Here is a 27,843-nt window from a genome sequence, read left to right on the forward strand (position 1 = left end):
TGTAAATTCAGTAGAATTCTCCTTTGACAATAGTGCAAAATTGGTATTTAAAAAAATAAAATCAAACTCCACAAATGTACATGAGGGAGAAAATGGCACATTGTGGTTTAATCTTTGTATTTCATTAGGGGTGATTCAAACGGCCTCAGATAATAGCTATTCGTTTGCTAGTTTTAGTGTTGTATTACTTTAAACATTCTCGTTTATTTCTATACTTTATAGGCGTCACCAAGGTTAGGCAGACTCCCTTATTTGAAATTATGCAACACAGGGGGCGTGGTCTCTTTATCCTGTCCTGTCAAACGAGGCGTCGCTATTGCACCGAGCTTCACGTTGATTGGTCAAAACCACCCAACGTGCCATAATAGAAGGTTTTAATTGGCCCGTAACGCTTGTCGGTTATGTGGTTACTCTGGGGAAACGCGGAACTGCTCACTGAGCGTTGGACAAGCAGGCAAAATGTTGGTCGTTGTCGGGATCATTTCTTTCGCTTTGGTCATATTTATTTTAAAATATGTCTTCAGCAGCGGACCGAATCCCTTTGAGAAGGACACACGTGAACCGCTGAAAAAGATGGTTCACGACAGGAAGCAGAAAAATAAAGTGCTGAAGCAAGGTGAGTTTCCCGGTCATTGTCAAGTCAACACGGTACATTAGTAAAGTTTTTAGTTTATAAAAACTGCAGTGATACAATAATAATATAAAAAGTGAATTTCTAAAGAGTTTAAATAGTCAATGCTGTAGGACTCTCTGGAGGAATGAGGGTGTACTTGACTTGCAACATGCTTGGTGTGGATCAAGAACTTTGCTGTGATATTAACCTGAAGCAAATAATACAAATTTTTGAAATCGTGTCTTTTTGAAACAAATTGTTTTCATAAGTTTTATTTTTGGATTCAAAGTAGCAATGCTTATTCCCTGACACTGTTTAAAACAAGCTACTCCAAACCTTTGGACTGTTGGAAATGTGAATGACTAATGAAAATTATGAAAAGATAAAAATTCGAGGCTGCCCCCACTCATTGCACACACTTCTTCATGGATTTAAAACTGCAAACTATTGGGCTCATAGAATCTCAATAAAAGCCAATATTGCAAAGTGACACATGTCCTGAATGATTGAGGATTCGGGCGGAATGGCGGAGACGGTGTCCACTGTGACATGTGTCCTATTACTGTGCCAATTGTGCCGCAGCCATTCCATTTTATGACAATGGTGTTGCCTTTTCGGCAGGTTTTCTGGCCAGTAGAGTACCTGACGACCTGGACGCCATCATCATCGGCAGCGGGATTGGTGGCCTTGGCCTTGGCGTGCTGCTAGCCAAAGTCGGAAAGAAAGTCCTGGTTCTGGAGCAGCATGATCGGGCCGGAGGATGCTGCCACACGTTCACCGAGAAGGGCTTTGAGTTTGATGTCGGTGAGAAGAACCTAAAATTAAGAAATCGCTGTGACGGCTTCATTTCTGTTTGTTGTCGGACCCCCTGCCAGATATTTCAAGGCAAAACAAATTAACACAGGCCCTGCCTTGCCTGCGTTTCCGTGCTTTCCTCCCTCAGGGATCCACTACATCGGTGAGCTGCTGGAACATAAGCCGTTCCGCTGCATGCTGGACAGCATGACCAATGGACAGCTGCAGTGGGAGCCACTGGAGAATCCCTTCGACCACGTCGTGCTGGGACCCCCAGAAAACCGCCGCAAATATCCCATCTACAGCGGCAGGACCCGCTTCCAGGAGGAGCTGAAGAAGTGCTTCCCTGGAGAGGAGAAGGCCATCGACGAGTACGTGAGGCTGGCCAAGGTGGGATCTTTGTGAAAGTGACGAAATATCACCGTGGACCGTGTGTTGTCGCCCATTTGCCTACACGTTTGCATCCTCGGCTTATTCCTCGAACTGTGCGTTTCTAAACTTTAGCACGATTATCCAGGTTTTTATTAAGTGTTGTCACTGATATTCATCGAGAGCTCAAAGGTTGGTGAAGCAAAGGTCGGCAAGACCTCCTCTTAAATGAGATGTTGCATAATTCAAACTAAACCAGAGTTGCTACAGCGTCTTTCACACATAGATGAAGGAATGTAACTCTCTTGAGGATCTATTTTGTGCATTTGTCATGTCTCCCCACTGGAGTTGTGTTAGTTTGTCTGTCCGTCTGCCAGCATGACCGGATTTGCTACAGGTTTGGCATGAAATGTGCAGGGTTGAAATCACACTGCAAAAAGTTGATCCAATTGTACGAAAGAGCTGGAGTCATAATCCAGTGTCAAGAATGAACTCTTTGATAGGTTTGAAATGTAACTGTACAGTATCACACTTGTTGGCCTTGGGACTCTGCGCATGGATCTGAGAGGGTGTGTCACACACAAACCAAGCTGGTGGTTTGAACCCTGGCTGCTCCATGTCCCGTGTATAAGTGCACCGAACACCTAACCCCGAAGTGTTCGCTCTGCAGAAAGTCAACCGGGGCATTTGGCTCCTGGCGATGCTGAAGACCTGCCCCGTCCCCTTGGCCAAGTTCCTGGTCTACACAGGTCTGGCCCAACGTCTGTCCTTCTTCTTCAAAATGGCACCTCGCAGCCTGACGGAAGTGGTTAACGGACTGACTGACAACAAGGACCTCAGGGCGGTTTTCAGCTACATCTTTGGCACCTACGGTAAGCCGAGCCCTCGCACCTGTTGGCTCCGATCCAACCGTTTCCGCAGAACCCCGCTCATGGTTTTGCGACTCCGCCGTCTGCCCTGCAGGTAACGTCCCCAAAGACGCAAGTTTCGCCATGCACGGCTTGCTGGTCTCCCACTACCTCAATGGCGCGTGGTACCCGAAAGGTGGAGCCTCCGAGATTGCCTACCACATGATCCCCATCATTGAGAAGGCCGGGGGTGCTGTTCTAGTCCGAGCGCCGGTCAACCGCATCCTCTTCAATGACTCCAAGGAAGCTACCGGTGGGTCTCATTTCCGCGGTTCTTCTGGACACGGTCACATCATGCAGAGTGTCAGGAGATGTTTTGGGTTTTTCCATTTCTGTTTTTTTTTTTTTTTTTTGTCATGGTTGTCAGGTGTGAGCGTCATGAAAGGCCAGGAGGAGATCCACATACACGCCCCGGTGGTCATCTCCAATGCCGGCATCTTCAACACATACCAGAAGCTGCTGCCCAAAGAGCTCCAGGCCATGCCGGGTACGGACTGCAACAAGTGCTGCAACCATTTTGTTGTTTTTATTACCACTTCGTCAACTCTTTGGTCTAGAATTTTTTTTTTTTATCATTTATTTTTTTTATGCAATGACTCACCTGGTGAAGCCTTCAAATCATTTCAACCTGTGAGATTGTTTGTCCCGTTTGCTGTGACACTCGACACAGCTATCCAGAAGCAGACAAGCATGATGAAGAACGGCGAAGGCGGCCTCAGTGTGTTTGTCGGTCTGAATGGAACCAAGGAGGAGCTCGGCCTCAAAGCCGACAACTACTGGATCTTTGCCGAGAACAACTTTGACGAACTGTACGTTGTTTTGCGTCTCGTGTCTGTTGCTCGTCGCAAATTCACTTTCCTATAAAGAATCTTTTTTTAGTCTGCTCGGTCAGTGTTTTCTTATTTGAGGATGTTCTGGCCACTCAACCTGTAAATCTCAAAATGCTAAAATCTTGGAAGTAAGGAACTCCTTGTCTAGGATTGTTTCTGCTGCGTGAATTCACCAAATCGGCTGTTTTTGTTTTAAAGGGTGGAGAAGTATTCGAAAGGAAAGAGGGAAGAGTCCGCTCATAAAGTACCTCTCCTGTTCGTTGCATCTCCATCTGCTAAAGATCCAACCTGGGAGGAGAGATCTCCAGGTGCAGGAACTGTTCTGGGCCGTTTTCCCAGGGGGGGGTGGGGGGGGGGGTGTCAAGATAATTCATAATTCTCTCTCTTTTCAAAATTCTCCCCTCAGGGAAGTCTACCATCAGCCTGGTCAGTTTTGCCAACTACGAGTGGTTTGAGGAGTGGAAGGACGACAAGGTGTCCAACAGGTCGCCTGAATACAAAGAGCTGAAACAGGCATTCATCGACTCCATTCTGGAGGTGGTTCTGGATGTCTTCCCCAAGATAACCAGAGACAAGGTGACACGTGTCCCCCTCACTGCTCATTAGCTTTGTGTACTGTATATGTTCTGGAGATATATTTCATTCATATATAATATATATATATATATAGATATTTTTTGAAATATTTATTTTTGGTTAGGCCTGGTTGGCACTCCTTTTATGTAGTGTAAAAAGCAACCACTTACAACACTTTTTTTTTAATGCTGCAACTGCCTTCTGCATAAACATTTTAAACTGGAATATGATGGATTGCTTTGAGTTTAGATCAATGATGAGAAAAACTTTGCTGTTCGTCTGGTGGTGGAAGTATTTTAGAAGACGCTTGTCTCACTAAAGGATTGTGTGATTTCTGTGATGATTTCCTTTTAAGTTAATCATCATAATTATCGCATTTTGTTTTCAATTGTCATATTTGGTGTTTCTTAGTACTCATTATTGTTTCTTAACCAAACCAGAGCAAATGTGGCCAGTCGAACAGAACTGTGAAACCAGGCTATCTTTCTTGACCTAATCCATACGTAGATTCATCACATTGCCTTTCTTGTGTAGGTCGAGTTCATCGACGCCGGCACCCCCATCACAAACACGCACTACATCGGAGCCCCCAAAGGTGAAATCTACGGAGCGGATCATGGCATCGGCCGATTCACCCCCGAGCTCAGCGCCACAGTGAGACCTCAGACTCCGCTGAAGAACCTCTATCTGACAGGTTGGAGCCTCCGAGCAGCGTAGTGTCACCCACAGCGCCGCCTGCAGTTTACTCTCAGGACTGCATTGCAGTGCTTTCTGTGTGTTTTTTTTTTTTTTTTTGTGCTGCAGGTCAGGACGTGTTCCTGTGTGGCTTTGCCGGCGCTCTCGCCGGGGCGCTCTCCTGCGGCTCGGTCATCCTCAACCGCAACCTCCATCTGGATGCCATCGCCTTGGCAAAGAAAATCCGATTCATGAATCCCAAATTGAAAGGGGAGTAACTGCCTGACAGCATCCAGCGGAGTGACTGTTGGAGGCCTGGTTTAATTTAGCACTTGCGTCTCTCTCGCCAAACCGCCTTTGTGTGGCTCGCAGCGCCACACCGCCTCGGATTAATGCTCACAAAATGACTGGTTTTGTGTATTGTACTGGCTAGAATACAATTTAAATGAGTTTTCCACACCGACTGGGGTGTGCCTGTACTTTAGAATACGCACATCCACATTAATTAATGTTTACACAACAGACAACCTACACTGACATGCAGCTAATGATCGTAACTGTCAATGCTCATGATATTTTTTTAAAACAACATAGAAAGGCCTCTGCAGTTTGTTGTGTCATTTTATGGTGAACTGCCTTCTTAATTGGGATTTGAGTTGTGTCATGTTTTACTCCTTTCTTTTTAAAAATATTAAAGGGTACATGCAATGAATTGGTTGCAGTTTGGTCATTGGCGTTCCTCGTGTGCGTGTTTCACAACATTTAATCAACATGTTTAATTTTCCAACTTCAATGAATGGAATTTTGCTTCATCTTACTTGTGTTGATCCACTTTGAAGTCGCATCTTTGCATCTCGCTCGGTTTGGTAATTACAAAGACGTAAACTAAAATGTTCAAACGGACTTACTGTGGCACGTTAACTCCAAAGCTCGGTCATTATATCGTTGAATTTAAAACTTGTTTTATTTGGTAAATGTCTAGAAACGCCACTTGTTTGTTTATATATAGTATGTTGTTTATGCTCGCTGGCTACAGTCCTGCACCTGAACGCACCAAATTATATATATATATATATATATATATATATATATATATATATATATATAATCATTTTTTTGTTTTGTTGCAGTGACAATGGGAGCACGTGTAAGAGAAGTGCAGCTCACCAAACCGGCACATATGGAGCCTTCTGATTAGTTGGCGGATAAAAGGGGTGTGATTTAGTTTAATTGTCGGACCCTGGCTGCAGCGATGCTACGACGGCGAGGAGGCTAAAGGGCGCTCAGCGGTGCGAGGTACGGTCCAAACGCCACATACCGAAGCCGCCACCGCTGTTAACTCCTATAAAACTATTTACCGTCGCGTCGCCACATTGCTCTTGGGAGGTGGTTTTTTGCGGTCGGTGACGGGACTTTTCCCTCCTAGCTAAAACCCGCAAAAACGTCACTTTACGCACAGCCGACCTCGTTGGCTAGCTTGGTCTTTCCCTTGAACCGAGGATCAGACGCCGGCACATGCGGCTCGTTTAATTCGTGTCACTCCGAAGCAGACGGTCGCCCGGAAAGGTTCATCGATCCCCAATCTGGAGAAATCATGGAGTTCTGCGGTAAGCCTTTGTGCTACGAGCTGCTGGCCGAAGTCGGAGAGGGCTCCTACGGCAAAGTGTACAAAGCCAGAGAGGTGGGGGAGAAACGGCGCCTCCTGGCGGTGAAGAAATTTAACATCCGCGGGGACTCGTCGGAGAACGGGATCCCCGCTTTCATGATCCGCGAGGTGGCGCTGCTGCGTAAAATGAAGTACTTTAACCATCCCAACATAGTCGAGTAAGTTCACGTCTCGGGTGGACTTTATTAAGTCAAATCATCAATGTTTTAATGTCAGTTTTGTGTTTTCTTTGGTTGGATTCAACTGGAGAACCTTTTATCTTGTATTACAAAGTTAACAATGAACCCATTTTAGATCGTTTTTATTATGCGGCAGTTTTTAGGAAATCTACACCAAGCAAGGTTAAAACATACATACAGTAGGTATGTATGGGTATTGATCTGTCTACGCTTATAAAATGTAAAATATCCAATCCCAAGCACCGCACATGGTAACTCAAAATGCTGTCAACATTATGTCCCATTAAAATAATACACTTGCCACAAACTGCACTTGAAAATGGAAAAAAATAATAATGTAGAAATGCCAGTTCCTACTGGAATTATAAAGGTATTAGACAACTGAAATGGTCCAATAAAAAACTATAAAAGGCTGAGTGACCCACACAGACAATTAAACAGGTTAGAATAAAATAAATATAATCTATGCTACTGTTTTTATACATGTAAATGTATGCAGGGTGAGTGATGCAGATATATGAGCTATTTTGGAATGCATTTCTGACTTGGGTGTCTTCATACTTATTTAAAAAAATATTTGTATAACTTAGCTCTTCTCCATGTTAACGTTTGTTTAAATATTTGATAAAAAGCAATTTGTCACAGAACCAGAGCTGCACATACTGTGTTTTTTTAACCATGTTGTTTGAATCGATGAAATCCTCCAGACTGTTGGACGCCTCTGCTGTGCCAGTGGGCCGGAACTTGGACCTCACTCTGGTGCTGGAATACATTGACCAGGACCTGTCCACCTACCTCGCCAAGGTTCCTGCTTGTGGACTGACCCGGGACTGTATTAAGGTGTGGACTCATCGCCTGACTGATGATTGCATAGCTGCATGTACTCCACCTCGGGCTGTCTGTGTGTCCAGGATGTGATGCAGCAGCTGCTGCGGGGATTGGACTTCCTGCACACAAACATGGTGCTGCACCGTGACCTGAAACCAGAAAACGTTCTGGTCAGCTGCCGTGGAGAAGTCAAAATTGCCGACTTTGGACTGGCTCGCATCTACACCTTCAATATCGCACTCACTCCAGGCGTAAGTGAGGCAACGCATACAGATGAGAGGGGGAGGCTGTAAAACACTGACACACACTAACGTTCCCTGACCCGAGGTGAACGTTCTCCTTCGGTCACTTCGCCACCACGGGCCGCGTGTCCCTGTCGCTCACCTGGCTCTCCGTGCTCAGGTGGTGACGCTGTGGTACAGGGCTCCCGAGGTGCTGCTGAACTCCGTCTACATGTCCACAGTGGACATATGGAGCGCTGGCTGCATCTTTGCTGAGCTCTTCCACCTGAGGTGAGGCGTCTGTGTCGGTCATTGTTCTCAGAGTGTCGTGTTACAGGTGAAACCTTCCAGCACGATGTTTGTGGCGCTTCTCTCGTTGACCGCTTGTCTCCCGCAGACCGCTGTTTCAGGGATACACAGAGGCACAGCAGCTGCAAAAAATCTTTGAGTGAGTTTCCCGCTCTCTCTCTCTCTCTCTCTCTCTCTCTCTCTCTCTCTCCAGGTCTTTTTGTCTCTCTTTCTCTCTGTATTTTGCTCAGTGCTCTACTGTGTGTCCTTCAGTGGGATTGGTTTTCCCAGTGAAGAGGACTGGCCCAAGGACAGCCCGATCTCCTACCCAGTGAACTGGGGGCCAAACAGGTCCTGCACCAAGCTTCTGCACAACCTGGGCCCAGAGGAGAACGACCTTCTATCTGTGAGCTCATCTGTGTTTCTGTTCTCATCACATCTCCCACCCGGAGTAACACAATGGTAGAAAAAAGGCTGGCTTTGAAAAAAGAATAGGTTTCTTTATTGAATACACCGGTACGAAGGTCCAAAATTATAATGTTGAGTGACTTAATTGACAAATCTCTTTTTTGGCTGTAGTTTATTTCATCAAGAAATAAGAATATATATATATATATATAATCAGATTGGATATGTAAAATAAATCTTTGGTCGAGATTGAATTTGTAAAGAGTGTTGACACCCTTTATATTTCCACTGCATGGCGTTGCTCGAGTGGACTTGCTTGGAGGTGTTCTCTTTATTTTTCCACGTATAACAGTTGTGGATCGTACTTTTTTGGCATCGTTTGCTGACCAGATTCCAGACGTTGGAGGTAAAACACTCCGGACCCCTGATGGGTCAGATAAATCAATAGCGGCAGAAATGTTTGAGTCCTGCCTACAGCTACTCGAAGTATCATTCCTGGATAAAAAAATGTTTCTTTGCTGGAGTTAAGGAATGCCTATGAGGAAACTCGTAGCATCTAGTCCAACTGTTGCTGTGACATTTCCATCTACACCCAAGTGTGGAATGACCAGCATTGCTATCTCCGGAGCCGTGGTGCCAAAAATAGCAAATTTGTTATGGTTACAGCTTCACAATTTGTAGATGCTGTGTCATAACACACACACACACACACACATATATATATATATATATTATTGATGCAGTAGACAATAAACATCATTTTTGCAATGAATCAGATTAAAATAAAACCCAAACTGATCCTGGTAGCATCCCCTGAGCCTTCACACAGTGTTTTTCTCCAAGTTGTTGGTAAGGTGTGACCTCTCCTTACCTGCAGCAATGCTTGGCGTTCAGACCGAGCAGTCGCCCCTCAGCTGCCAAAGCCCTGGCCCATCCTTTCTTCATGCAGCACTGAAGCTCAGGAAGGACAGAGACCTCGGATCCTTCTGCCACTGTCAGCGGTTCGAACTGGTCTCTCCATCATGCACTTTGCGTCATGAGACGCTGTGAGCAGGATCGAATAAAAAATACGGTTATTTTTGAGCATCAGTGTATAAAAACACTATACCCAACTTACAGAGCACTACTCGGATGGTTTAAAACAGTGACTTTAAAATTTTTTTTTTAAGGAGTTTGATTTACTTCTGATTTAACAAGCCTTAATATGAATGTAGTAAAAGTATGATGCTTTTTGATTTTAATTTGATGGTGCGTTGGGTATTTCTATAAAACGTTGTTTACTTTGTTATTGTTGAGTGTTAAAAATATAAATAACGATCCTGTATTTCTGTCAACTAACAACAACAATGTTATAAGCACCTTAAAGTTGACACGTTGGATGAATGTTTTCTCACCTACATGTTTTTTGTTCTTGGTTTGTGTATGAAGTCCTTTCATTGTTGTTTGTTTATGGTGTAATCTCTGGAATAGATTTTCCCTGTATAGACTCCTATATTGACAGATTGTACAAGTTATTTTCACTGTTCATTCGTGAAGCTTTTCTTATAAATAATTGTCTTTCAAACCATCTCTGCATTTGAATGCAACAGCGTCGATAGTTGACAGATTCGGGTTTATCAGACAATCTGGAGGAAGATGAGCAGTTTGGGAAGATGGATGAACAACGCGGACCTTTTTGTCTCTTGCAACTGTAGAGTCCGAACAGAAGGTGGCGGTGCGAGCAGTTGCTGTGGAAACCAACCAGTGTCGATGCTGAAACTAAAGCGTTTGCAGTAATTCAATTGAATACAACGTCTTCTTCACGTGATCACGTGCTAACATAAATGCTAAAATCGTTTTCTAACTAGATTTAGATGTTAGAGACAATTTTTTAAATTTGTTTTGACTTTCGCTTTATGTTTGCTAAATTTAAGCCGCAAATTCGCAATTATTAAAGTAATAATAAAAACTGAAGTGATGTCATCGCGGGACTTTTAAAGCCCATAGTCTCTCCCCGTGAGCTGTGTCTCTCGGTGGCCACACGCACGGCTGCTGTCCTGCCAGGGGCCTCCCATGGTTTGTCCTTCTATTTATACTCTGCATTGATACGACGAGCCCTCGGCAGCTGCGAGCCTGACTACATTTGGAGCGACCGTCCCGTTTGATGGGCCAGAGGGGAGGAACCGCCGGTCTGAGCACCACTCATGCCCGCTTCACACGGCGCACAGTGCTTGTAAGTAAGTACCACTGTTGTCTCGAATTTATAGTCGAAAATGTAGCCAGGCGCCAGCTAGGACACTGTTCTGGGTATTTAACCACTCTTGATCTTTCTTTCTTCAGACCTGCTGAAGTTCGGTTTAGTACGGTGCTTATGGAAGTTATGGTTTCCGCTCGCTTTATTAACCTTTCTTTTTGTGTGTTGTGTGAAGTCTCGAAAATAACAGAACACGGTTGACGCGCGCTTTACGCACAAATTACGCACGAACGGCACGGTAAGAACAAATCATCTGAACACTTGTGTTAGTCTTCTTTTATGATTCGCCAACCGAATTAATGTTAGTCCAAACACGTTTGGACACGCCATTTTTTCCTATTCATTGTTTCCCAATCCATTTGACGGATTAGGAGTTTGACTCTCGGTAGCTATTTGTTGGACAAATACATCAAATGTATATCTGAAATGTTAGAACTTCCACCGGAGCAGCTGATAATTTGCTGCACCCTGCTGGGGGCTAACAAGGGGATTACGGAGAAAGCTGGTGCTACGTATATTCACAGTGCTGCCATGCCTTTAAAAATATCAAGATCGGGCAAAGGGTCAATGCATATCAATGCGCATATGCAGACCCACCGGTTTTGCTGCCGCGCACCCGCACAGTGGGCGTATTCAAGGAAAGACCTCATGCTTCATGATGTGCTTTGATCAAGGTAGAACAGCCAGGGCAGGTGTAATTGGTCGGAGGCTTATTCCAGGCAAGCCTTTTAATCATGTTTACTCTGCTGCGGTTGTTAGACACTGAGATCCTTTTCTTATGTAACTTACAACATGTCTGCACTTTGATTATAACCTGTTCTGTAAACGTATAATATAATAAATATATATATATACAGTCAAGTTGAAAGTTACGGTTGTGTTTGAGAAGTTCATCAGTAAAACTTCGGAAGATTTGGATCTTTAGCTTTTGTTTAACTCTCTTGGTATTTTCACTATTGACTATTCCTGAGTATGGGACCTGGGGGCTCATCCACCGGCTTTATTTCAGAGCTAGTGTCAACTAGTGTCGCTGGATTAGAAGCCAATGATCCCTATTGAGCCTCTGTTGCGTTCTTTCCTCCAATCAACAACCCTCCAGCTTATCACATGGCTTTTTTTTCTTCTTTCAACGTGAGTGCTGAGAACTTACTTGTGTTCTGCCATCAGAAAACCTAAAGTAGTGGACTGTGGATGCTCGTGGCATCTCTCTGTCTCTCTTTCTGAAATGTTCTCTTCTGATTCACTGACGTTTTTTGTCCATGTCACATGTAAGCTGAACGCAGAACACAAATCCATGGTCGTCTTGTCAGTCAATCCAATGCTGACAATGTCTGCAAACGTGCTTTTGAGTTTATTTACGATGACATCATTATATAAGTCTATATAAGTTTTGTGTGCTTCTGACAAATGAAAGGCGGACCATACCTGCAGTCGTGCAAATGGTCATTGCACCATAACCACTTTGTAGAAGCTGCAAACGTGCTAAAATAAACTTGTATCTTTGACTTTGAGTTCACCAGAGCCATTCAGCTCTGCTGCAGATATATCTGCTTTACTAAGTCAGAGGCTCACGTCTCTTTGTTCTCACTCCATTGTGCTTCCTGCATCAGGAATGCTGACATCCACAGTTTCAGCGCTCACGGTCTCTCACTTGTGAACCGATCTGATGGTTAGCTGCTGTCTTTAAATGCAAATCGTGCCATATCTGTGCTCTTCACATGTGGCTTCCAGCCTCAGGTGCTGTCACTGATGTTTATTCACCTCCAGGAAGCCACGATGTAGCTAACGGGGGACTTTCTTTTGCTTGTCAGCATGTTGCCATTCACAAATAGGTCGTCAACTCATTTGAACCCATAGCTAATGGGGGATTAATTGTACCTCCATTTAAACAAGATGTTCCAGTCAGATTTGTGGAGAAGGCCAGCAAGCCTGAATCCTCAGTGCCCAGACCCAGTGTGGACCTGAGCTGGTGAGGGATTGAGTTTCAATGCAAGGGGAGATTTCTGCATGAGACTGCAAGCGGGTGCAGGTCATCTTACATGGACTCAAGCAAGACGAGAGAAATAGAGAAATTAGTTAATGTATAATGAAGGCTTAGCAATGTTGCCATGAACCCCTTCAGAAAGACGTGCACAGACTGCTGAGGGGCACACGAGGAGTCTCTGAACTGTTTTTTGTTTGCTTACGCCTCTTTCAGGGGAAATGTTTTACCCACCAAGGAACCGATTTGTTCTTCAAACTCTGACGGGTGGACTCTCAGCTTAGAAAGTCTCTAGATCCAATGGAATCTGAAAAGAACAAGCCGGCGGATTCCCGTTCCTAGATGCTTTGCCATCATCCAAGGAGCACAGAGTCAACGGAATCCTCCCCCCGAGGGACATGGACGCCATGGACAACCCAGTGCTGGAGCCCAGGTCCGAGCGGATCGCTCGCTATAAAGCCGAGAGGCGGCGAGAACTGGCCGAGCGCTTCGGCCACATGGAGGAGCTACCTTCCAAGTGGGTGAGGAGAAACGGGAAAGAGGGGCCCGGCCCAGCGACCGAAGCCCGCAGGGGGACTCAGAACTCCGATGGCCTCGGTGAAAGAGCGAACGGAAGCGTGCGAGAGGTCACAAACGGATTAGAGGATCCCGCAGAGTCTGACCACTTGAGAAGGTGAGTCGCGTCTGCAGGGAAGGATGAGTGGATTGAGGGAGCGACGCAAGCCACACACAGCGAAATGTTTTCAGCTTCAACTTTATTACAAATCGCATACGTGGATTTGTGTGCGGTTGTGCAACTTTTAAAATCTTTCTGAGCTTTAAAAATCGCATAGATAGTTTTTCATTGTGTGGAAGCAGCAACGTGTTTGCGTCTGTATCTCCTGGGTAATATAAGCCATGAGAAAATGTGACGTCATGTGTGTTTAATGCATATGTAACTTCCAGTGCACACAGTTGGATGACTTTCTTCTTCAGAAGCACTGATCCTCCTCCCACTTAAATTTAGTCTCAGAAGACAGTTAGACAGACCGTGATCAAATTAGAAAAAAAAACTTAATTTTAGACTCAAGAGCATGAAGTGATTGAGGGATCCCGGCGTACATCCCAGAGGATTATATATTTTTGAAATTGGTCCGCCTCCCCCCCCGAAACCCTTTGAGCAGCTCCAGGACCTTGACTTCCCCCGGTTGCTCGGCAACCTTTGTTCCTAATTCAAACCAAGCGATCTAAATCAGTGGCTCCCAGCAGGGAACGTTAAAGCCAGTCTGATTCGTCTGCAGTTGATTGGGACGCTTATCCCATCATGTGGTCCGGGTGCTTTTCCTTGGGAGGAACAGAGACTGGTGACTCCTTTTAGTGTAGGAGCTTCTCAATGTTTCGGGCTCTTCCCGATTGAAAGGCTCAAGCTTCTTTCCCCTCACTCCCGCCCCACCCCACCCTCCAGGCAGGGTTCCCCGGACTCTGCCAGCATGCTGAGTGGGGAGGGGCACCTCGTCCCTCTTGGACTCGATGCACCGCAGCTTCACACCCGAGTGTCGGTGGGCCAGTTGAGAAGTGCTCTTCTGCAGCAGACGGGGAGTGGAGCGCAGGCCGATACAGCGTAGGGTCACCTGCACGTGTGTGTGTGTGTGTGTGTGTGCGTGCGATTCAAGCTGTCACTGTCAGCCCTCTGTACCTCCTGTGGCGATATTTGTCTTTGCCTCAACATCTCCTTCCCCTCCCTCCCTCCCTCCTTCCGGCCCGGTTTGTGGTGGACACCAGTTGCCCCGAAGCCGGGCGAGCCGCGTCCTCTCTCGATCTGGCCGCGACGCCGGGCTCCGAGGGGGGCCGGCGACGCTCCCGCCGGTACCTCCCCGGGGGGCCGGGAGGTGTTCGCAAGACGAGCGAACGTTTCAGGACGCAGCCGATCACAGCCAATGAGATGGAGGACAGCAGCGGGTAGGAGCCCGTGTGCTGTGGTGCAAGATGAGGCACCTGGTTTGGTTTTGCAGTGTTTTTAGGACTCCAGTGCTTTCAAATTGCTGCACAAATGCGGTTAAACTTGCCCGAGGTGTGACCGGTGCATTACCTTTACATAACTGCACACAGGTGGTGTTTGTTTGCATGTGTTTGTCCCCCATCATGACCTCCACAGTGCTGCTTTACAGAGCATGCAAATGTGACGCAGTATCTTGATTTCTTTGGAGCTCCATACTAAAGCACAAAGAAATGGATTGTAAGCAGGCAGCCGAGCGCAGGAGCCGTAAATTTTAGTTCGGCATCGCCTCCCTGTCCCTGAATTTCACCTGGTGACTTCTTGTCTTGCTTCTTTCCCCTCTTCTAGGCTGTTGGACGCAGAGGAAGAAGAAAACTGTAAAGGTGAAGCTGCCTTTAATAATAATACCGTTTTTCTATCGTGTTTGGAGACAAACATCATCTGTCAGTCACGCCTGTACGACGGCCACGTGCCACAGAGAGGGAGAAGGTCACAGTAGCACAACAACGTTCACCACCTACTCCAAAATGATGTCGTCACAATGATGGCACGAGGGGAAACGGTTCAATATATTCAGTGGGATTCTGAGTGGCAACACCACAGGGGAAGAAATGTCATTTTTTGACACCCCATATAAGATTACAAGCACACACCGGAGATTAACTCACTTCAGACACAAGTAGACAATATAAGCGTCCTTACTGTTTGGACTCATTTAAGGCCGTCTGCCGTCCACTTTACATTGTTTCAGCTCAACAAGTATGACATAAGTTAAAGGGATGGTTCTAATTTTGAGGCGGATTGATATAAAAAATGATTACCTACAGCAAAACAATGTAGTCTTCTTTTTGGTGCAGATGTAGTTTAGGCACCTAAAAGAGTTGCAGGCTGTATTTAGACTATTTACCTTTCATATTGACCTCTGGCAGAACATTATGACGGGTCATTGAAGCTGTTGACTTTGCTCTCTTCGAACGCACACTTTGTAAGAAAACAAACAAAAAAAACCCTAACCCCAGTAATTTAAACTCACACAGCAAGGGATCTGCTGGTCTACCGCCAGCTCAGCCTGACTTCGGTGTGTTAAAAGGTCATTTTATCACAGGATGATAACAAATGAACCGACCGAGGCCTCTCTGTTCTCCAGCACCTTCCTCCCATATCTATTAGTGTCTGAAATGTGCGATGATTCATGACCTGTTAATTGACAGTGCTCAATGTCTTCTATCTTCTCGCAGCTGATGTGAAAACCGACGACAGAGCACAAATGAGTGTGGCAGCCAAGATGTCTTTGTTTAAAGTGAGTCTATGTTCGTCTCAGCACTGAAACAGGATTACTTCTGATGACCTGCTTGTTCTCTCTCATGTGCCTTCTGCTGCCCGCTTCTAAACACGAGCCATCCGTGGCTTTGGCCTGCTTCTCCATGTGATGGAGACGCGCGTCCGTGTGCAGTGTCGGCTGAATAATTGGACAATTGAGCTTTTGAGGTGGAACGCGTTTAAGATGTGGAGAAACGTATTGAGCAGCCAGAGAAAGCCGCGTCCATCGCGGGTCAGTCCCCTCCGCTGCTCACCTTACTGTTTGGAGAGGCATTGGCCAGTCAGCGCTGAGCACGCACAACACAACCTGCTCGTGTTGACAGACGCGAAATGGTTAAGCGGGTGCACAGTTCGATGCTATCGTGTCTGTTTTGCACTTTTTTTCCACAGTGTGATAACACCGTTTCTTCTGTCTTCTCACACAACGAAACACTTTTTTTTTCCTTTTTTCTTTTCTTCTTATCTCCATTTCTCATGCGCAGTTTTAGTCATGAAGCGTCAGGGGAAAATGTGCCAGACGCTGCATTACCGTGGACAACCATAGCAGTGTGTATAATTAGCCTGCTACTGGAGGCAGCCGGGGAGGTAACCCAAGCCAGCGCAGCTCTGGTTACACTGTGACCTGTTAGGCCGGCATTCTACCCACGTAGCCAACACGCTCCACCTTCCAGCTAGCTGCTTTATTAACCAGCGATCCAACCCCCTCCATCTGTCAATACAAATAGAACAGGAGACATCAGGACAGGAGAGTTATTACTTATTTAGCAGGTGGAGGCTGCCTATTGAAGCGGCTAAAAAGGCCAAATATGAAGGTCAAAGGTTGGTGTTAACGTGTTTCCCCCGCCTCCTCCGTAGGAGCTGGAGAGTTCCGCTGCGCCGGAGTCCTCGGCCTTCCTGAAGCCCCGCTCGGGCAGCGTTTCTTACCAACGCAGGGTCCGTCGTGGCAACGACCATCGATTTCTAACTCAGCCAATCACCTGTGAGGAAATCGTGGCAATCAGGTGGGGAAGCCTATAGTGGCAACTGGGAGGGAGATTTTAACTTCAGATCACTGACCTTATCTAGAAGCATATAACATGGACATTTGGTTGGATTCTAAAACAAGGGTAATGTACTGAAGAATAACAGAATAACACACATTCGGGCAGAACAACACACATTTGGATCTCTTGTAATAATAATAATTATTTCCAGGAGTTGTTCGTTTAATGAAGGATTGATAATAAACTGTCCTTTTATGTTGATAGAGGAGCACAAAACATCTAGTGAGATCCATTTAAATTTTAGTTTTGCGGTTATTCTTTTAATCACACGCCTCTTTTAGCAGCACCCCCAAACCAGCACCACCGCCCGAGTCCAACCCTCTGCAGCCTGAGCCAGTGGAGGATGGCGACGAGAGCTGCAAGCTGACCATGAGTGAGAAGCTGGCCCTGTTCAACAAACTCTCCCTGTCGGGGAGGGAGGAGGGCCGCCCTGCCGACGGACCCCCGGAGAGGCGGAGGCAGAAGGGGGCTCGGTACCGCACACAGCCCATCACTGTGGAGGAGGTCAGCCTGGTAAGTAAACCAAAGCGAAGAATGCAAGATAAGTGTTTTTAAAGGGGACAGTCAAAGCTTTAAAGACGGTTACAAATATTTCTACACATATACTATGTTTCTCAATCATGTACACATTAAGTTATGATCTGTACCTACAGTTCGTCTCACCTTTTTGTGCCTTGTCTTTTCGCCCAGCTCCAAAAAGGCCCGGTACAGCTCCCCGCCTTCTGTCTGTCCCCCCAGCTGTCCGACAGACAGCAGGCCTCGTCTGTCAACCTCAAACCCAGCGAGATGCGCTTTTCCCAGCCAAGACCTGACACTGACCCTGCGCCCGGGGAGCCCACGGGCTTTACCCAGCATGCCCCGCAGCACCAAGACCTGGAGCCGGTCCTGAGAGGAATCCTGAAGAAGAGCCGCTCCGGAGGCTCGGAGTGGAGCAGGAAGGAGAGCGCGCCGACGGACGCTCCTCGCAGCCACGAACAGAACGGCGGACGCTGGGATGAAGCCGGGCTGCGTCGGGGCAGGCAGAGCCCCGAGCGCCAGGAGGCGCCTGCAGCACCGAGGGGAAAGAGAGGAGACGTCTCCGGTGCGGAGGGAGGCTCGCTGGCTGCCACTCCATGGAGGCAGAGGGCTCGAACCAGGAGGGAAACCATAGCCTGTATTCCAACAACAGGATTGTCCCATCAGGACACTCCTCGGGGGGAGAGGGCCTGCCAGACAAAGTTGCCGGAACAGCTGGTTTCCTCTGCGGAGACAACGCAGAGTCTTCAGTGAGTGATACACGCCTCACTATAAAAAGAAGAAGAAAAAATCATTTGGGGAGAACATTGACTGCTTCATGCATTAGGGGCTGCAAAAAATGGTCAAATTTTCAGATTTCAGCAATTTAGGGATGCAAATTGAACTGAAATACAGTTTTGGGGTGGTATTTTAAAATGTTCTGTGTCTTATAACCTGTATTTCTACTGTCCAAAAGACAGCCGAATGAGGAAGAGAGTGTGAGGAGGACGAAAGAAGAAACCGCAGCCATGGAAGACGTCACAGTGGAAGATGAGTCCACCAACAGCAGCAGAAGTAAGGTGAGAAACAAAGACATGTCACGCTGCTGCTACCAAAGGTCTGTGATATCTTGACTATGTGCAACAAGGATTTCAGTGGACCAAATCACAGCTGCACAATCAAACGTTGCTCTGCTTCTTCTCTGCAAAGGGAAAACGTTTGGACCTCCGTTAGTTCTGGTCCTTTGAGAGTCCAGTTAGGAGCGACTGGGTCGTTAGACTGTCAGCAGAGGGATGTGATCTCATTTTACTTTTCACAATCACATTTTTGCACCCCTAACTTTTAAGCGTTCAGTTTGATTCCCACTCAAATCTTCGTCAAACTTCCAAAGTCCGGAGGTGATATGAAATGTGTGTAATCAGTGTGTTTCTCCAGCCTGCATTACGACCCTCACAGAAAATCACATTTTTTTTTGACCAGTTGTGAAACACAAAAACACAGGCTGCTGTCTTTTTGGCACTCGCACTTCAACCTGAAGGACAGATTTTAGTGTCTTGTCCTTTGGGAAAGCACCCATTGGCTTTGTGGAAGTTTGCTTTTCGAGGTTGTTGGGTTCACTCTGGTTAGATCATTCCAGTGAAACCAGATATAACATCTCTTAGCAACAGCACTCTGGATTGGGGAGGTGCTAAATGTCTTGCGATCAGATGAAAGTTACCGGGGAATTTCTTGTGTTTGTGTAATGAGAGGGGTTTGACTTTCTCACAGCATTATATGAAATTGTAAACAGAGTGATTTGATTCCAGCGGTAAAAGGTTGACACTTTAGTGGCCTTATGATGGCAGCTGGACCGGGGTGAGCGCTGTGTGTACATCTACTGTGTCGGTGTGTTAAGGGGCGACACCGGGTATGCAAAGAGATCCTGGGCTTTGCTGCTTCCATAACGTCTTCTCGCAGAATATGGAAAAGAAAAGATCCAAAATATACGTATTAAGGTGTTTCTGGTTAATCCTCCAAAAGTTAGCATTAGATAATGCCCCCGTTGTTTATTTAAAGGTTACATTTCAGAAATAATTCATCCAATTAATTACCTGGGTTTCACGTGATATCAATTGATGGAGACACATTTTATTAACGCTGCTGAATAGAAATGGAAGAATTTCTTTCTACAAATGTATGATACATTCACCCGTTGGGTCTCCCCATCCATTTTGGTATTCTTCCGTTTTTTAAAAATCATTTCCGTCTTCTGTAATTCTGTAACTTCTACCGATTCCCCACATTCTGCAGGAGGAGACCAATGACCTCCCTGTGGACAGTGAACACCCTCAGCGCTGGGTAAGTGTTCCACGAATGCTTTGAAATGCATAGATCCATCTCAAGCCCCGCTACCATGATTCTGTACACACTAATTTTACAACAGCTTTAGCCTTCCCCTTTCTCTGCTAATTGCTCTTCTCTCCCAGGAACCCGTCTTTGCCTCTGTCTATTCTAGCAGTACCCCCCCATATATCATGTGTTTCAATCAGGTAAATTGTTTGAGTCGCGGCATGGCTGATTCATTTTTGGGCTTTTCTTCATTTTTTTGGTTTGCAGTGTTTTGCTTTGAAGTGAAAGGTTTTTATTCGCCGCAGGGTCACGCGTGCAGACGACGTGTGAAGTTTTCGTTCTCGCTAACGAGACCGCTCTGCCACCTGCAGAGTGATTTTCGGAAGCGACACATTGCAGTTCTCACTTCGCGGTTTCCATTTTGTTTCTGTTAATTCTGTGCTTTTTAGTTTTGCCGTTGTACTGCACAAAACTTTTTTCTGTCGTAGGTCCATATCCGACCTTCCCAATTCTATTTTTAACAATGTATTTTACATTTTACTAATGTTTCCTTTTTAGGGAATCCCATGTCTCCCCTTTTCTTTCACTGTGTGTATTTATATGGACAAAAGATACTAATCAATACTCTATTAAAGCTAATTATCAACTTATAAAACTCCTAAATTAATCATTCTCAAACTAGTAAGTAGGTTAAAAACAGCAACAGTAATGTCAAAAAAACATTTCGTACTTCATGTATTCTTGTGTGATTTTGCTGCTTGAAGAGATTTTGTACCTTGATAGCTTTTTTTTTTTTGCTGTTCGTTGATCTTCCCGAATGAATCGGATTCAGTTTAATGAAGGGGTCATTCCACACTGTGCTAAAGAAGTCCCCCGCTACTTCATTATCCATGTATTCTGTTTTAATTCACCCGCAGACCAAAATGTCCTTTGAGGCACAAGAAGTCCCCTCTTCTACCACAGACCTGATTCAGCCCCAGTGGAGACAGAAGGTGACACACATTTCATTTCCGGAAGCTTTAAACTACAGAGGAGCTTGTTTTTTTTTTTTTTAAATCTAACATGAAAACCTCTCCCTCTATAGAGGGTTGAGAATGAGATGGAGGACGTTAAGGAAGTGAATAGAGACCAGACAAACAAGGAGCGAGAGACCGAATGTACGAAGGCGAGAGGTGAGTTCACTCCTTGCAGTTTGCTCTCCTTCTTTGCTTCAGCCGGCGTCTCTCACTCGTGCCCCTTGTGTCCCTTCGGATCCACAGAGTCACACAGAAATGCCACCTCGCATGGCAGGGGACGCTCTGGAGCTCCATCGTGCACAAGTGAAGGTTAGAGCTGCATTTGATGCGAATAAAGCCCCTGTGTGTTTCCGTCTGAGCTGGTTGCTCACAGTGCTTAACAGCCTTCCCCACTCTGCCTCTGAACGCGAGGCCCCGTGGAGCCTCACCGATAGAAGTTCAAGTATCGAAGTCAAGCATTTCATTTCACATTTCCGGTCCTGCAGCTGCACAGAGCTCTCCGCTCTCAGCGGCGCCCCGTGAAGAGACGGGGGAGACGCCCGCGGGTGAATCCGACGCGTTGGATGCTGGTTTCCACGGAGATCAGTCACAACCCTCCGCCTGTGCGCCCCCACGCTGTGGAGACGTTGCAGCTGCAGAGAGTGAGCAGGACCTGGGGGTTCTCTGCCAAACAAACACACCCATGTGAGTGTTTTTAACACAGATTGATTTATTGATTATCAAATGATATCCTATATTATGCTATAGCCTTGATTTCAGGTAGACAAATTTCACCAGATCAGTATTTTGTAATTTTTAATCTATGTAACAGTTAAAAACGAATGTATAGTATAGCATTTATCTGATATATTCAGACAGATATCAGAGCTTAAAAGCATGCAAGTTACAAGAAATGTTCCAAAAAACAAATGAATAAATCTAACATATTTCCCATGAATATTTCAATCAATTTTAAATATTATATATTTATATAAATTAAACTAGCAAATTGTAATTGGTTACAGCTTGTATGTTAATACAATAGAAAACATTTTTTTTTAAATAGATGTGCTAAAGTTATTGATTTCAACTGTGGTCTAAATGATCTGACTCTGTCCATCTAATAGTTAGTAAACTTCTGGAGCTCTCTGAAATCTCATCATTGTCTCAAAAGTTAATGATAACTTTTCATTTTAGTTCTTCGATTGAGACTCATATTGTTGTCAATCACTACTACCAAAGTTTACTAAGTTCGATTTTATACTTCCGGTCCAAACACTAGTAACACATCATTAGATATTAGTTACAATGCCTAATACTGAAGTGAATACACATGGAGACTGCATGTGCTGTCTGCGTGAAGCCGTATTTGTGCGTTTGGTGCAGACTGACCTCATCAGTGGCCGAGCACAGGCGGTCCGTCCGTCCGTCCCGTCGGACTCAGGGCTCCAGAAACCCTCTGAGGGCTCTCGCCGCCCGGGAGGACGTCATGCAGGACTACATGGGAGAGGCCGTCGACAACACAGCTGCTGAGGAGAGCTCCCGGGCCGAGAAGAGTGAGCTTATCTCATTCCCTGTCTGCCGTCTTCCTTGTTCAGCTTCTGATCTTGTATTTCCCCTCCTGACAGAGTCCAAGAACTCCTGGGTGGCTGATGTGCCGCCTGTTTCCGTATCAGACCACCTAATCTGTGCCTTGGGTTCCACCAACTCCCATCCTCCCTTCAGCAGCCTGATGCTCATTCACATCAAAGGTCAGAAAAATACTTGTGTCCCTTAAATGGCGTCGTTGCGTTGAGCTTTCACACTAACCAGTGCTTGTGGTGGCAGGTAGGCGGCGCGTCCAGGTGCGCCTGGTGGAGCCGTCGGTGCAGTCGCTGAACAGCGGAGACTGCTTCGTGCTGGTCACTCCGGAGCATTGCATCCTGTGGAGTGGAGAGTTTGCTAATGGACAAGAGAGGGCCAAGGTACGGCCAGGACTGTGTTCGTTTTCTATGGCGTGTGCAGGACGCCACGGCGTGACACGTGGAACGCGTGTGCTAGTAAACAAATAAAAATGTTACAGTTGTAGGGTGAAAGTTTAAAACATTTGGGGCCGGAAGTGAAATTGAATGGTTGAATTTGTAAATTGTAACATTCCGTTTTTTAAAATTCTGTGACTAGATAAAACATGTTTTGCCTCTGCAAATATCTGTATCAAATACTTCAACTACTTAATCGTCACATATTCCGCTTTCAAACTCATCAAAACAAATAATATATGGGCACTTTTCTTTTGGTAACAGCTGCTATTAAAATATAATTTGATAGAAAAACGAGCCGTTTGTAATGATACTAGAACTCTGAACCTCACTGCATCTCTTACCCTTGTTGCTTTTTCAGGCGGCTGAGTTGGCATCGTCCATCCAGAGGGATCAGGATCTGGGCTGTCGGGCCTCCCAGGTGGTCGACCTGCAGGAGGGGCTAAACTGTGACGGCAGCCTGGCTGCAGACTTCTGGAAGCTTCTAGGAGGAAGGAGACAATACAGAGGTAAGTGGTCATAATGTCTGCTGAGTACATTGTGTTATTACTGTGTATAAAGAGCAGATCGTAAATGAATCAATATATTAATATATTATTATTGTAACATCAGTATATTTAATCATGTTTTTGCATACTCATTTGATGGAATACTGTATTTGCAGCCAAGGTTTTCCATTGTATTTCAATGTGATGTTTTCATCTGAGAAGTCAAAGGTAATGAGAAGTAGACAAGTGATATTAAAGATTTGTATTCCTCCCCGGCAGGAGCCACTGCAGATGAGGAGGACGAGCTCTACGAGTGTGCTGTGGTGGAGTCTAACTGTGTCTACAGGCTGGTGGAGAACAGACTGGTGCCTCATGATCAGGCCTGGGCCTCCATGCCCAGTATCTCCCTGCTGGGCTCCAATGAGGTCTGAGGTCTCCTCTGGATTCTCCTCTTTCCTCCATCTTTCCTCTTGTTGATTGTGTGTTGTTTCATAACATAAATTATGTCGGTTTTGGCCAAATAGGACACGTCTGTTTCAACTCTATGCACCTACTGTACGTGTGTGTGTGTGTGTGTGTGTGCGCGCAGGCCCTGGTGTTTGATTTCGGCAGCGAGGTGTACCTGTGGCATGGACGGGATGTTTCCCTCAGCAGGAGGAACGTTGCTCTCCAGCTGACTCACCAAGTGTGGGCCGGACCTTATGACTACAGCAACTGTCGAGTCAACCCGCTGGATCCCACGCGGTGCAACCCAAGCACGCAGCAGTAAGCTCACACTGCGGGCGGTAAACCTTTCAGTCCGTACTTCACGGGTCGAAAAAACACACAGCGTATAAATATCGGAACACACCGCAGAAATACTCGAGCACAGCCGGTAGTGTGCACGACACATATTTAAACGCTGCTGCGCACACAATAAAAGTGGCGGGTGTAATTTCACTTTAGACATTGTGAGCATTAAGAGCACCACACACAGCGGTCTGGAGTTGATCTCGAAAAAAACCCAAAAGTAAGTGCATCATAATTCCCCACTGCCACACATGCAGACACCCCAGCATTCAGCATGGTGTCCACATGGCATGCCATCTAGGTCCACGCCACACACTGACATGCTGCAGCTAACAAAAGACAGTATAATAGCCTCTTCTCTTGTGAGGAGGCATGTAAATATGCAGTTAGTAATATTTCCACTGTCTATTGAGGAATAAGCCTCGGTGGTGTATATTTGATGCATTATGCTGTCATTTTAAACAATGTTTTAACACGTTTTTTTTAACTGTCCTCAGGAGGGGACAGGGACGTCCCAGCTGGGCGTTGTTCAGTTGTGTCTCAGAGCACAACGAGACGACTCTGTTCCGGGAGAAGTTTCTGGACTGGACAAGCGGGAAAGGAGGCACGCTGGAAGCTGCTGCAGTGAGCAAGGACGAACAGGTTCATTCCACATTTAGATGTCAATAACCGACTAATAAGATGGATTCTAAGGATTCCTTTCTCGCTTTTAACTCTCCAACTCTCCACCAGCCCGTCCCCGTTTTGACTCCCCCGTCCGGGTGTCCAGCTCCAGACGTGCTCGGCGCCTGCGACGCCAAGGCCCTGGTCTCGGGTCAGTCCCTGGGGGGGGACGGCCTGGTCCACAGCGTGTTGGCGGGGGTTGACGTCCAGAGGGGCCACGGGGTCATCACGCTGGAGGAGGGATGTCAGATGGAGCTGAAAACAGTCGCTGTGGACACTTGGCACGTCCAGGAGTTTGACGACAGTGAAATTCCCGTGGAGAGCAGCGGACAGCTCCACGAAGGAGACTCCTACGTCATCCGCTGGACGTACAGCGTCAACGCTTTTGGTCAGTGACGTCACTGTCAAGACTCTGCTACACTCTCCTCGATGAAGCCGATTCGTGTTGTTTCTGTCGGTGTGGTGGGAATTTGAAATATGAATATGAATAGATTTTCTTTGCTGTAGACGAGACAAACTGCACTGATGAATGCAGTAAAGGTCCCGGACTGAAGGAAAAGACGGCTTTCTTCCTGTGGCGGGGTTGTCACTCCAGTGTCAGCGGGCGGGACACCGCTACTTTCTTGTCCATTGGGATGAAAAACCACGAAGAGTCACAGGTAAGGTCTTCGGACTGTTGTATTCATGTTTAATACTTTATTCATGTAAAACGCTGTTCATTCAGTGTAACATGGGGAAAGGCAAACGGGATTTATTTGATTTTGATCATTAAACATTATTCCTGCCTTAAACGTTTCCCATACAAGAAGTGGATGAAGAGCAGAACCACCTTATAAACCAAGATATTTCTTATAAGTTAATGCACCTTTAGTATGACTTACTCGGCAAGTTTCAGCCTCCTGCTACGTTTTTGGAGACGGCTGCTCATGTGCTTTTTGCTGCCCCAAAAAATGGGGATTGGTTTAAAGAAATATAAAGAGTATAATAATAATAAGGTAGAGGCACACTGACACAACACTGTGGAGAGATTAAAACACAAACGGAAATCACTCTTTTCAATGGTTAATTCAAATACAGAGCTTTTATTTATACTTTTACTTCAATAAAGTTGAGACATTTCAAGGCCTTAATTTGGTATTGAATTAGAGAAAACATCTTACAGCCTGTGCGTTTGTGTTTACGTTGTTTCTGAAGGTGGTGGTACCTCAGGGAAAGGAACCTCCCTGTTTTCTGCAGCTTTTCCAGGGAGGCCTGGTGATTCACAAGGGGAAGCGAGAGCAGGCCTGCATTAATGCAGGTACTGTACAGTAAGGGCATATTTCTCCTGTATCCATTCTCGTTGTTTTTGTCAGTTAATTAAAAAAAACACATAATATTTGTGTGTTGCAGCAGAGTGGCATTTGTTCTGTGTGCGAGGTGAGCTCCCAGAGGAAGGCTCTCTGTTGGAGGTGGATTGCTGCTGTGCAGGTCTGAGGTCCAGGGGCTCTGTTGTCCTTCTCAATAGCCAGCAGGGCGTGCTCTACCTCTGGACTGGCTGTAAAGCTCTTAGCAGCCTCAGAGAGGTCAGCAAGAGGGCGGTGGAGCGCATCACTAAAATGTGAGTCTGAGTCACTGCGTGGGCTTTCAAAACGGGCCCCCGTTTTTTAACATTGAATGTTGAAGTCATTGTTCAGCCTGTGAATTGTTCTTGTAATGTATTAGGTGTCCGCCAGAGTTGGGTCTCAGCAAAAGCAGCCCTTTGACAGTGCAGGTGGTGGAGGAAGGTTCAGAGCCTGCAGACTTCTGGACAGCACTGGGGCAGATGGACAGGAAGGCCTACGACTGCATGCTGCAAGGTAGTAAAACGGCATATTTTCAACCAGGAATGTTTCTTCCGGCTCTGTAAACCGTACAATCACAGTTGAAAAACATCTTCCGCCAGATCCGGGAAAGTATAACTTCACACCTCGTCTCTTCCACATGAGTGCCTCCTCTGGGAGTTTCCAGGCCGAAGAGCTGCAGAGTCCGTCGCGGCTGCCTGGACTGGTGATGGCGGCGCCGTTTGTCCAGGAGTGTCTGTACTCTGTACCACAGCCGGGTATATTGCCAGCAGCCCAAATGAAAGCTCAAAAGTCAAACTCGGTTTCATATGAATCATAACTTGTATGTTGTTTGTCCGACAGCCTTGTTCCTGCTTGACAACCGTCTGGAGGTCTACCTGTGGCAGAGGGGCCCGTCTGAGCAGACCGAGAGCTCGGATTCAGCCCTGAGCTGCTGGCGTGACGAGAGGCGGTGCGCCATGCAGACGGTTCTGCAGTATTGCAAAGGTGGGAGGAAGATCCTTGACGAGAGCAAGGCGTGGAAATGAAAAGGTCGCTGGTATGTTTGTTTTTATGGCTTTTTTTTTTCTGCACCCCAGAAATGAACCCAAGACGCCCACCGCAGGCCTACCTCATATTTGAAGGGTTAGAACCTCTCACCTTCACGAACGTGTTCCCCCGCTGGGAGAGGAGCCTGGGACCCCACACACAGGTAAGAGCAACACAGTTAAACCTATACAACTACTGTTCTTAATGTCATAGCTAAATCGCTCTCCTTCCCCGGGTATGTTTGACTTTATGTGTCAGGGCGATGCGGAGAGGTTGAAGCTGACCTTGGTGCAGGACGCCCTGGCCCAGCTCACAAAGACCCAGTATGCTCTGGAGGAGCTTCTGCTGAGCCCGCTACCCGCAGGAGTGGACCCCCAGCGCCTGGAAGTCTACCTGTCAGACCAGGACTTCCAGGTGAACTGACGGAGAAGTGTGCACTGACGTCTATCAACCAGCAGGCGTCAGCGTCTGCCATGTTTCGCCAGTGAAAATGATCGCACTCAACGTTCATGATCGTATTATAAATCCTGAGAAGAAGTCAAAAAACTTAGCATTCATATTTAATTATATTAATTACATTTTCACATTGTTTCCTCTGTAAATAAATGACCACAATTATGTTTCAGACTATTCTGCAAATGAAGAGAGATGAATACGCTTCCCTCCCAAATTGGAAGCAAATTGATCTGAAAAAAAGCAAAGGGCTGCTTTGCTAGACAGCGAAAAGGAATGGAGGCTGACTGGGGCTGCAGGAGCAAGGACTTCCTCCTGTACGGAGAAGAGAAGATGGCGGCGGGGTACCAGCACCGGG

At 46.2% G+C, this 27,843-nt stretch overlaps 3 protein-coding genes across 10 annotated transcripts; all 3 read left to right on the forward strand.

Moving 5' to 3' along the window:
- The first annotated feature begins 403 nt into the window (after window positions 1-403).
- Window positions 404-5,474, forward strand: retsat.2 (retinol saturase, tandem duplicate 2). The gene is made up of 11 exons (XM_037476954.2): window positions 404-616; window positions 1,235-1,417; window positions 1,557-1,798; window positions 2,448-2,649; window positions 2,741-2,938; window positions 3,053-3,172; window positions 3,356-3,494; window positions 3,714-3,823; window positions 3,922-4,091; window positions 4,626-4,785; window positions 4,896-5,474. Exons 1-11 carry the CDS (start codon window positions 460-462, stop codon window positions 5,042-5,044), a joined length of 1,830 nt encoding a protein of 609 aa, XP_037332851.2. The 5' UTR covers window positions 404-459; the 3' UTR covers window positions 5,045-5,474.
- Window positions 5,475-5,910: 436 nt separating this feature from the next.
- cdk21 (cyclin-dependent kinase 21) lies at window positions 5,911-9,975 on the forward strand. Its single transcript, XM_037475278.2, has 7 exons — window positions 5,911-6,590; window positions 7,319-7,451; window positions 7,523-7,690; window positions 7,842-7,951; window positions 8,058-8,108; window positions 8,222-8,354; window positions 9,234-9,975. The coding sequence occupies exons 1-7, from the start codon at window positions 6,361-6,363 to the stop codon at window positions 9,309-9,311; spliced, it is 903 nt and encodes a 300-aa protein (XP_037331175.1). The 5' UTR covers window positions 5,911-6,360; the 3' UTR covers window positions 9,312-9,975.
- A 424-nt stretch (window positions 9,976-10,399) lies between these two features.
- Window positions 10,400-27,797, forward strand: svilc (supervillin c). Of its 8 annotated transcripts, none has more exons than XM_037476820.2 (33): window positions 10,400-10,572; window positions 12,787-13,243; window positions 14,015-14,170; window positions 14,332-14,508; window positions 14,894-14,928; window positions 15,784-15,845; window positions 16,721-16,866; window positions 17,190-17,421; window positions 17,599-18,173; window positions 18,380-18,482; window positions 19,693-19,740; window positions 19,869-19,931; window positions 20,649-20,723; window positions 20,816-20,903; window positions 20,991-21,056; window positions 21,233-21,431; window positions 22,113-22,282; window positions 22,355-22,477; window positions 22,554-22,690; window positions 23,106-23,253; window positions 23,512-23,657; window positions 23,822-23,997; window positions 24,519-24,645; window positions 24,754-25,072; window positions 25,192-25,343; window positions 25,879-25,981; window positions 26,074-26,281; window positions 26,386-26,519; window positions 26,606-26,761; window positions 26,847-26,990; window positions 27,083-27,195; window positions 27,291-27,446; window positions 27,659-27,797. In XM_037476820.2, exons 2-33 carry the CDS (start codon window positions 12,969-12,971, stop codon window positions 27,746-27,748), a joined length of 4,902 nt encoding a protein of 1,633 aa, XP_037332717.2. In that variant the 5' UTR covers window positions 10,400-10,572; window positions 12,787-12,968; the 3' UTR covers window positions 27,749-27,797. The 8 variants fall into 8 exon arrangements, with proteins under 8 accessions (XP_037332717.2, XP_037332714.2, XP_062422328.1 ...); XM_037476817.2 differs by having other exon boundaries at window positions 10,401-10,572; window positions 24,519-24,663; XM_062566344.1 differs by having other exon boundaries at window positions 10,401-10,572; window positions 24,519-24,663; window positions 26,077-26,281.
- Window positions 27,798-27,843: the final 46 nt, after the last annotated feature.

This window comes from Pungitius pungitius, chromosome 12 (assembly GCF_949316345.1).
Source record: "Pungitius pungitius chromosome 12, fPunPun2.1, whole genome shotgun sequence".
In the NCBI taxonomy this organism is placed as follows: Eukaryota; Metazoa; Chordata; class Actinopteri; order Perciformes; family Gasterosteidae; genus Pungitius; species Pungitius pungitius.

Bases quoted from the DNA above. Each gene is read 5' to 3' on its own strand.
- retsat.2 (XM_037476954.2), top strand. From the start codon at position 460: ATGTTGGTCGTTGTCGGGATCATTTCTTTCGCTTTGGTCATATTTATT. The intron at 1,418-1,556 runs GTGAGAAGAACC...TTCCTCCCTCAG, and splicing joins GGGCTTTGAGTTTGATGTCG to GGATCCACTACATCGGTGAG. The intron at 3,495-3,713 runs GTACGTTGTTTT...TTTGTTTTAAAG, and splicing joins GAGAACAACTTTGACGAACT to GGTGGAGAAGTATTCGAAAG.
- cdk21 (XM_037475278.2), top strand. From the start codon at position 6,361: ATGGAGTTCTGCGGTAAGCCTTTGTGCTACGAGCTGCTGGCCGAAGTC. The intron at 7,691-7,841 runs GTAAGTGAGGCA...CTCCGTGCTCAG, and splicing joins ATATCGCACTCACTCCAGGC to GTGGTGACGCTGTGGTACAG. The intron at 7,952-8,057 runs GTGAGGCGTCTG...TGTCTCCCGCAG, and splicing joins GCTGAGCTCTTCCACCTGAG to ACCGCTGTTTCAGGGATACA.
- svilc (XM_037476817.2), top strand. From the start codon at position 12,969: ATGGACGCCATGGACAACCCAGTGCTGGAGCCCAGGTCCGAGCGGATC. The intron at 22,478-22,553 runs GTCAGAAAAATA...TTGTGGTGGCAG, and splicing joins GATGCTCATTCACATCAAAG to GTAGGCGGCGCGTCCAGGTG. The intron at 26,520-26,605 runs GTAGTAAAACGG...ATCTTCCGCCAG, and splicing joins CTACGACTGCATGCTGCAAG to ATCCGGGAAAGTATAACTTC.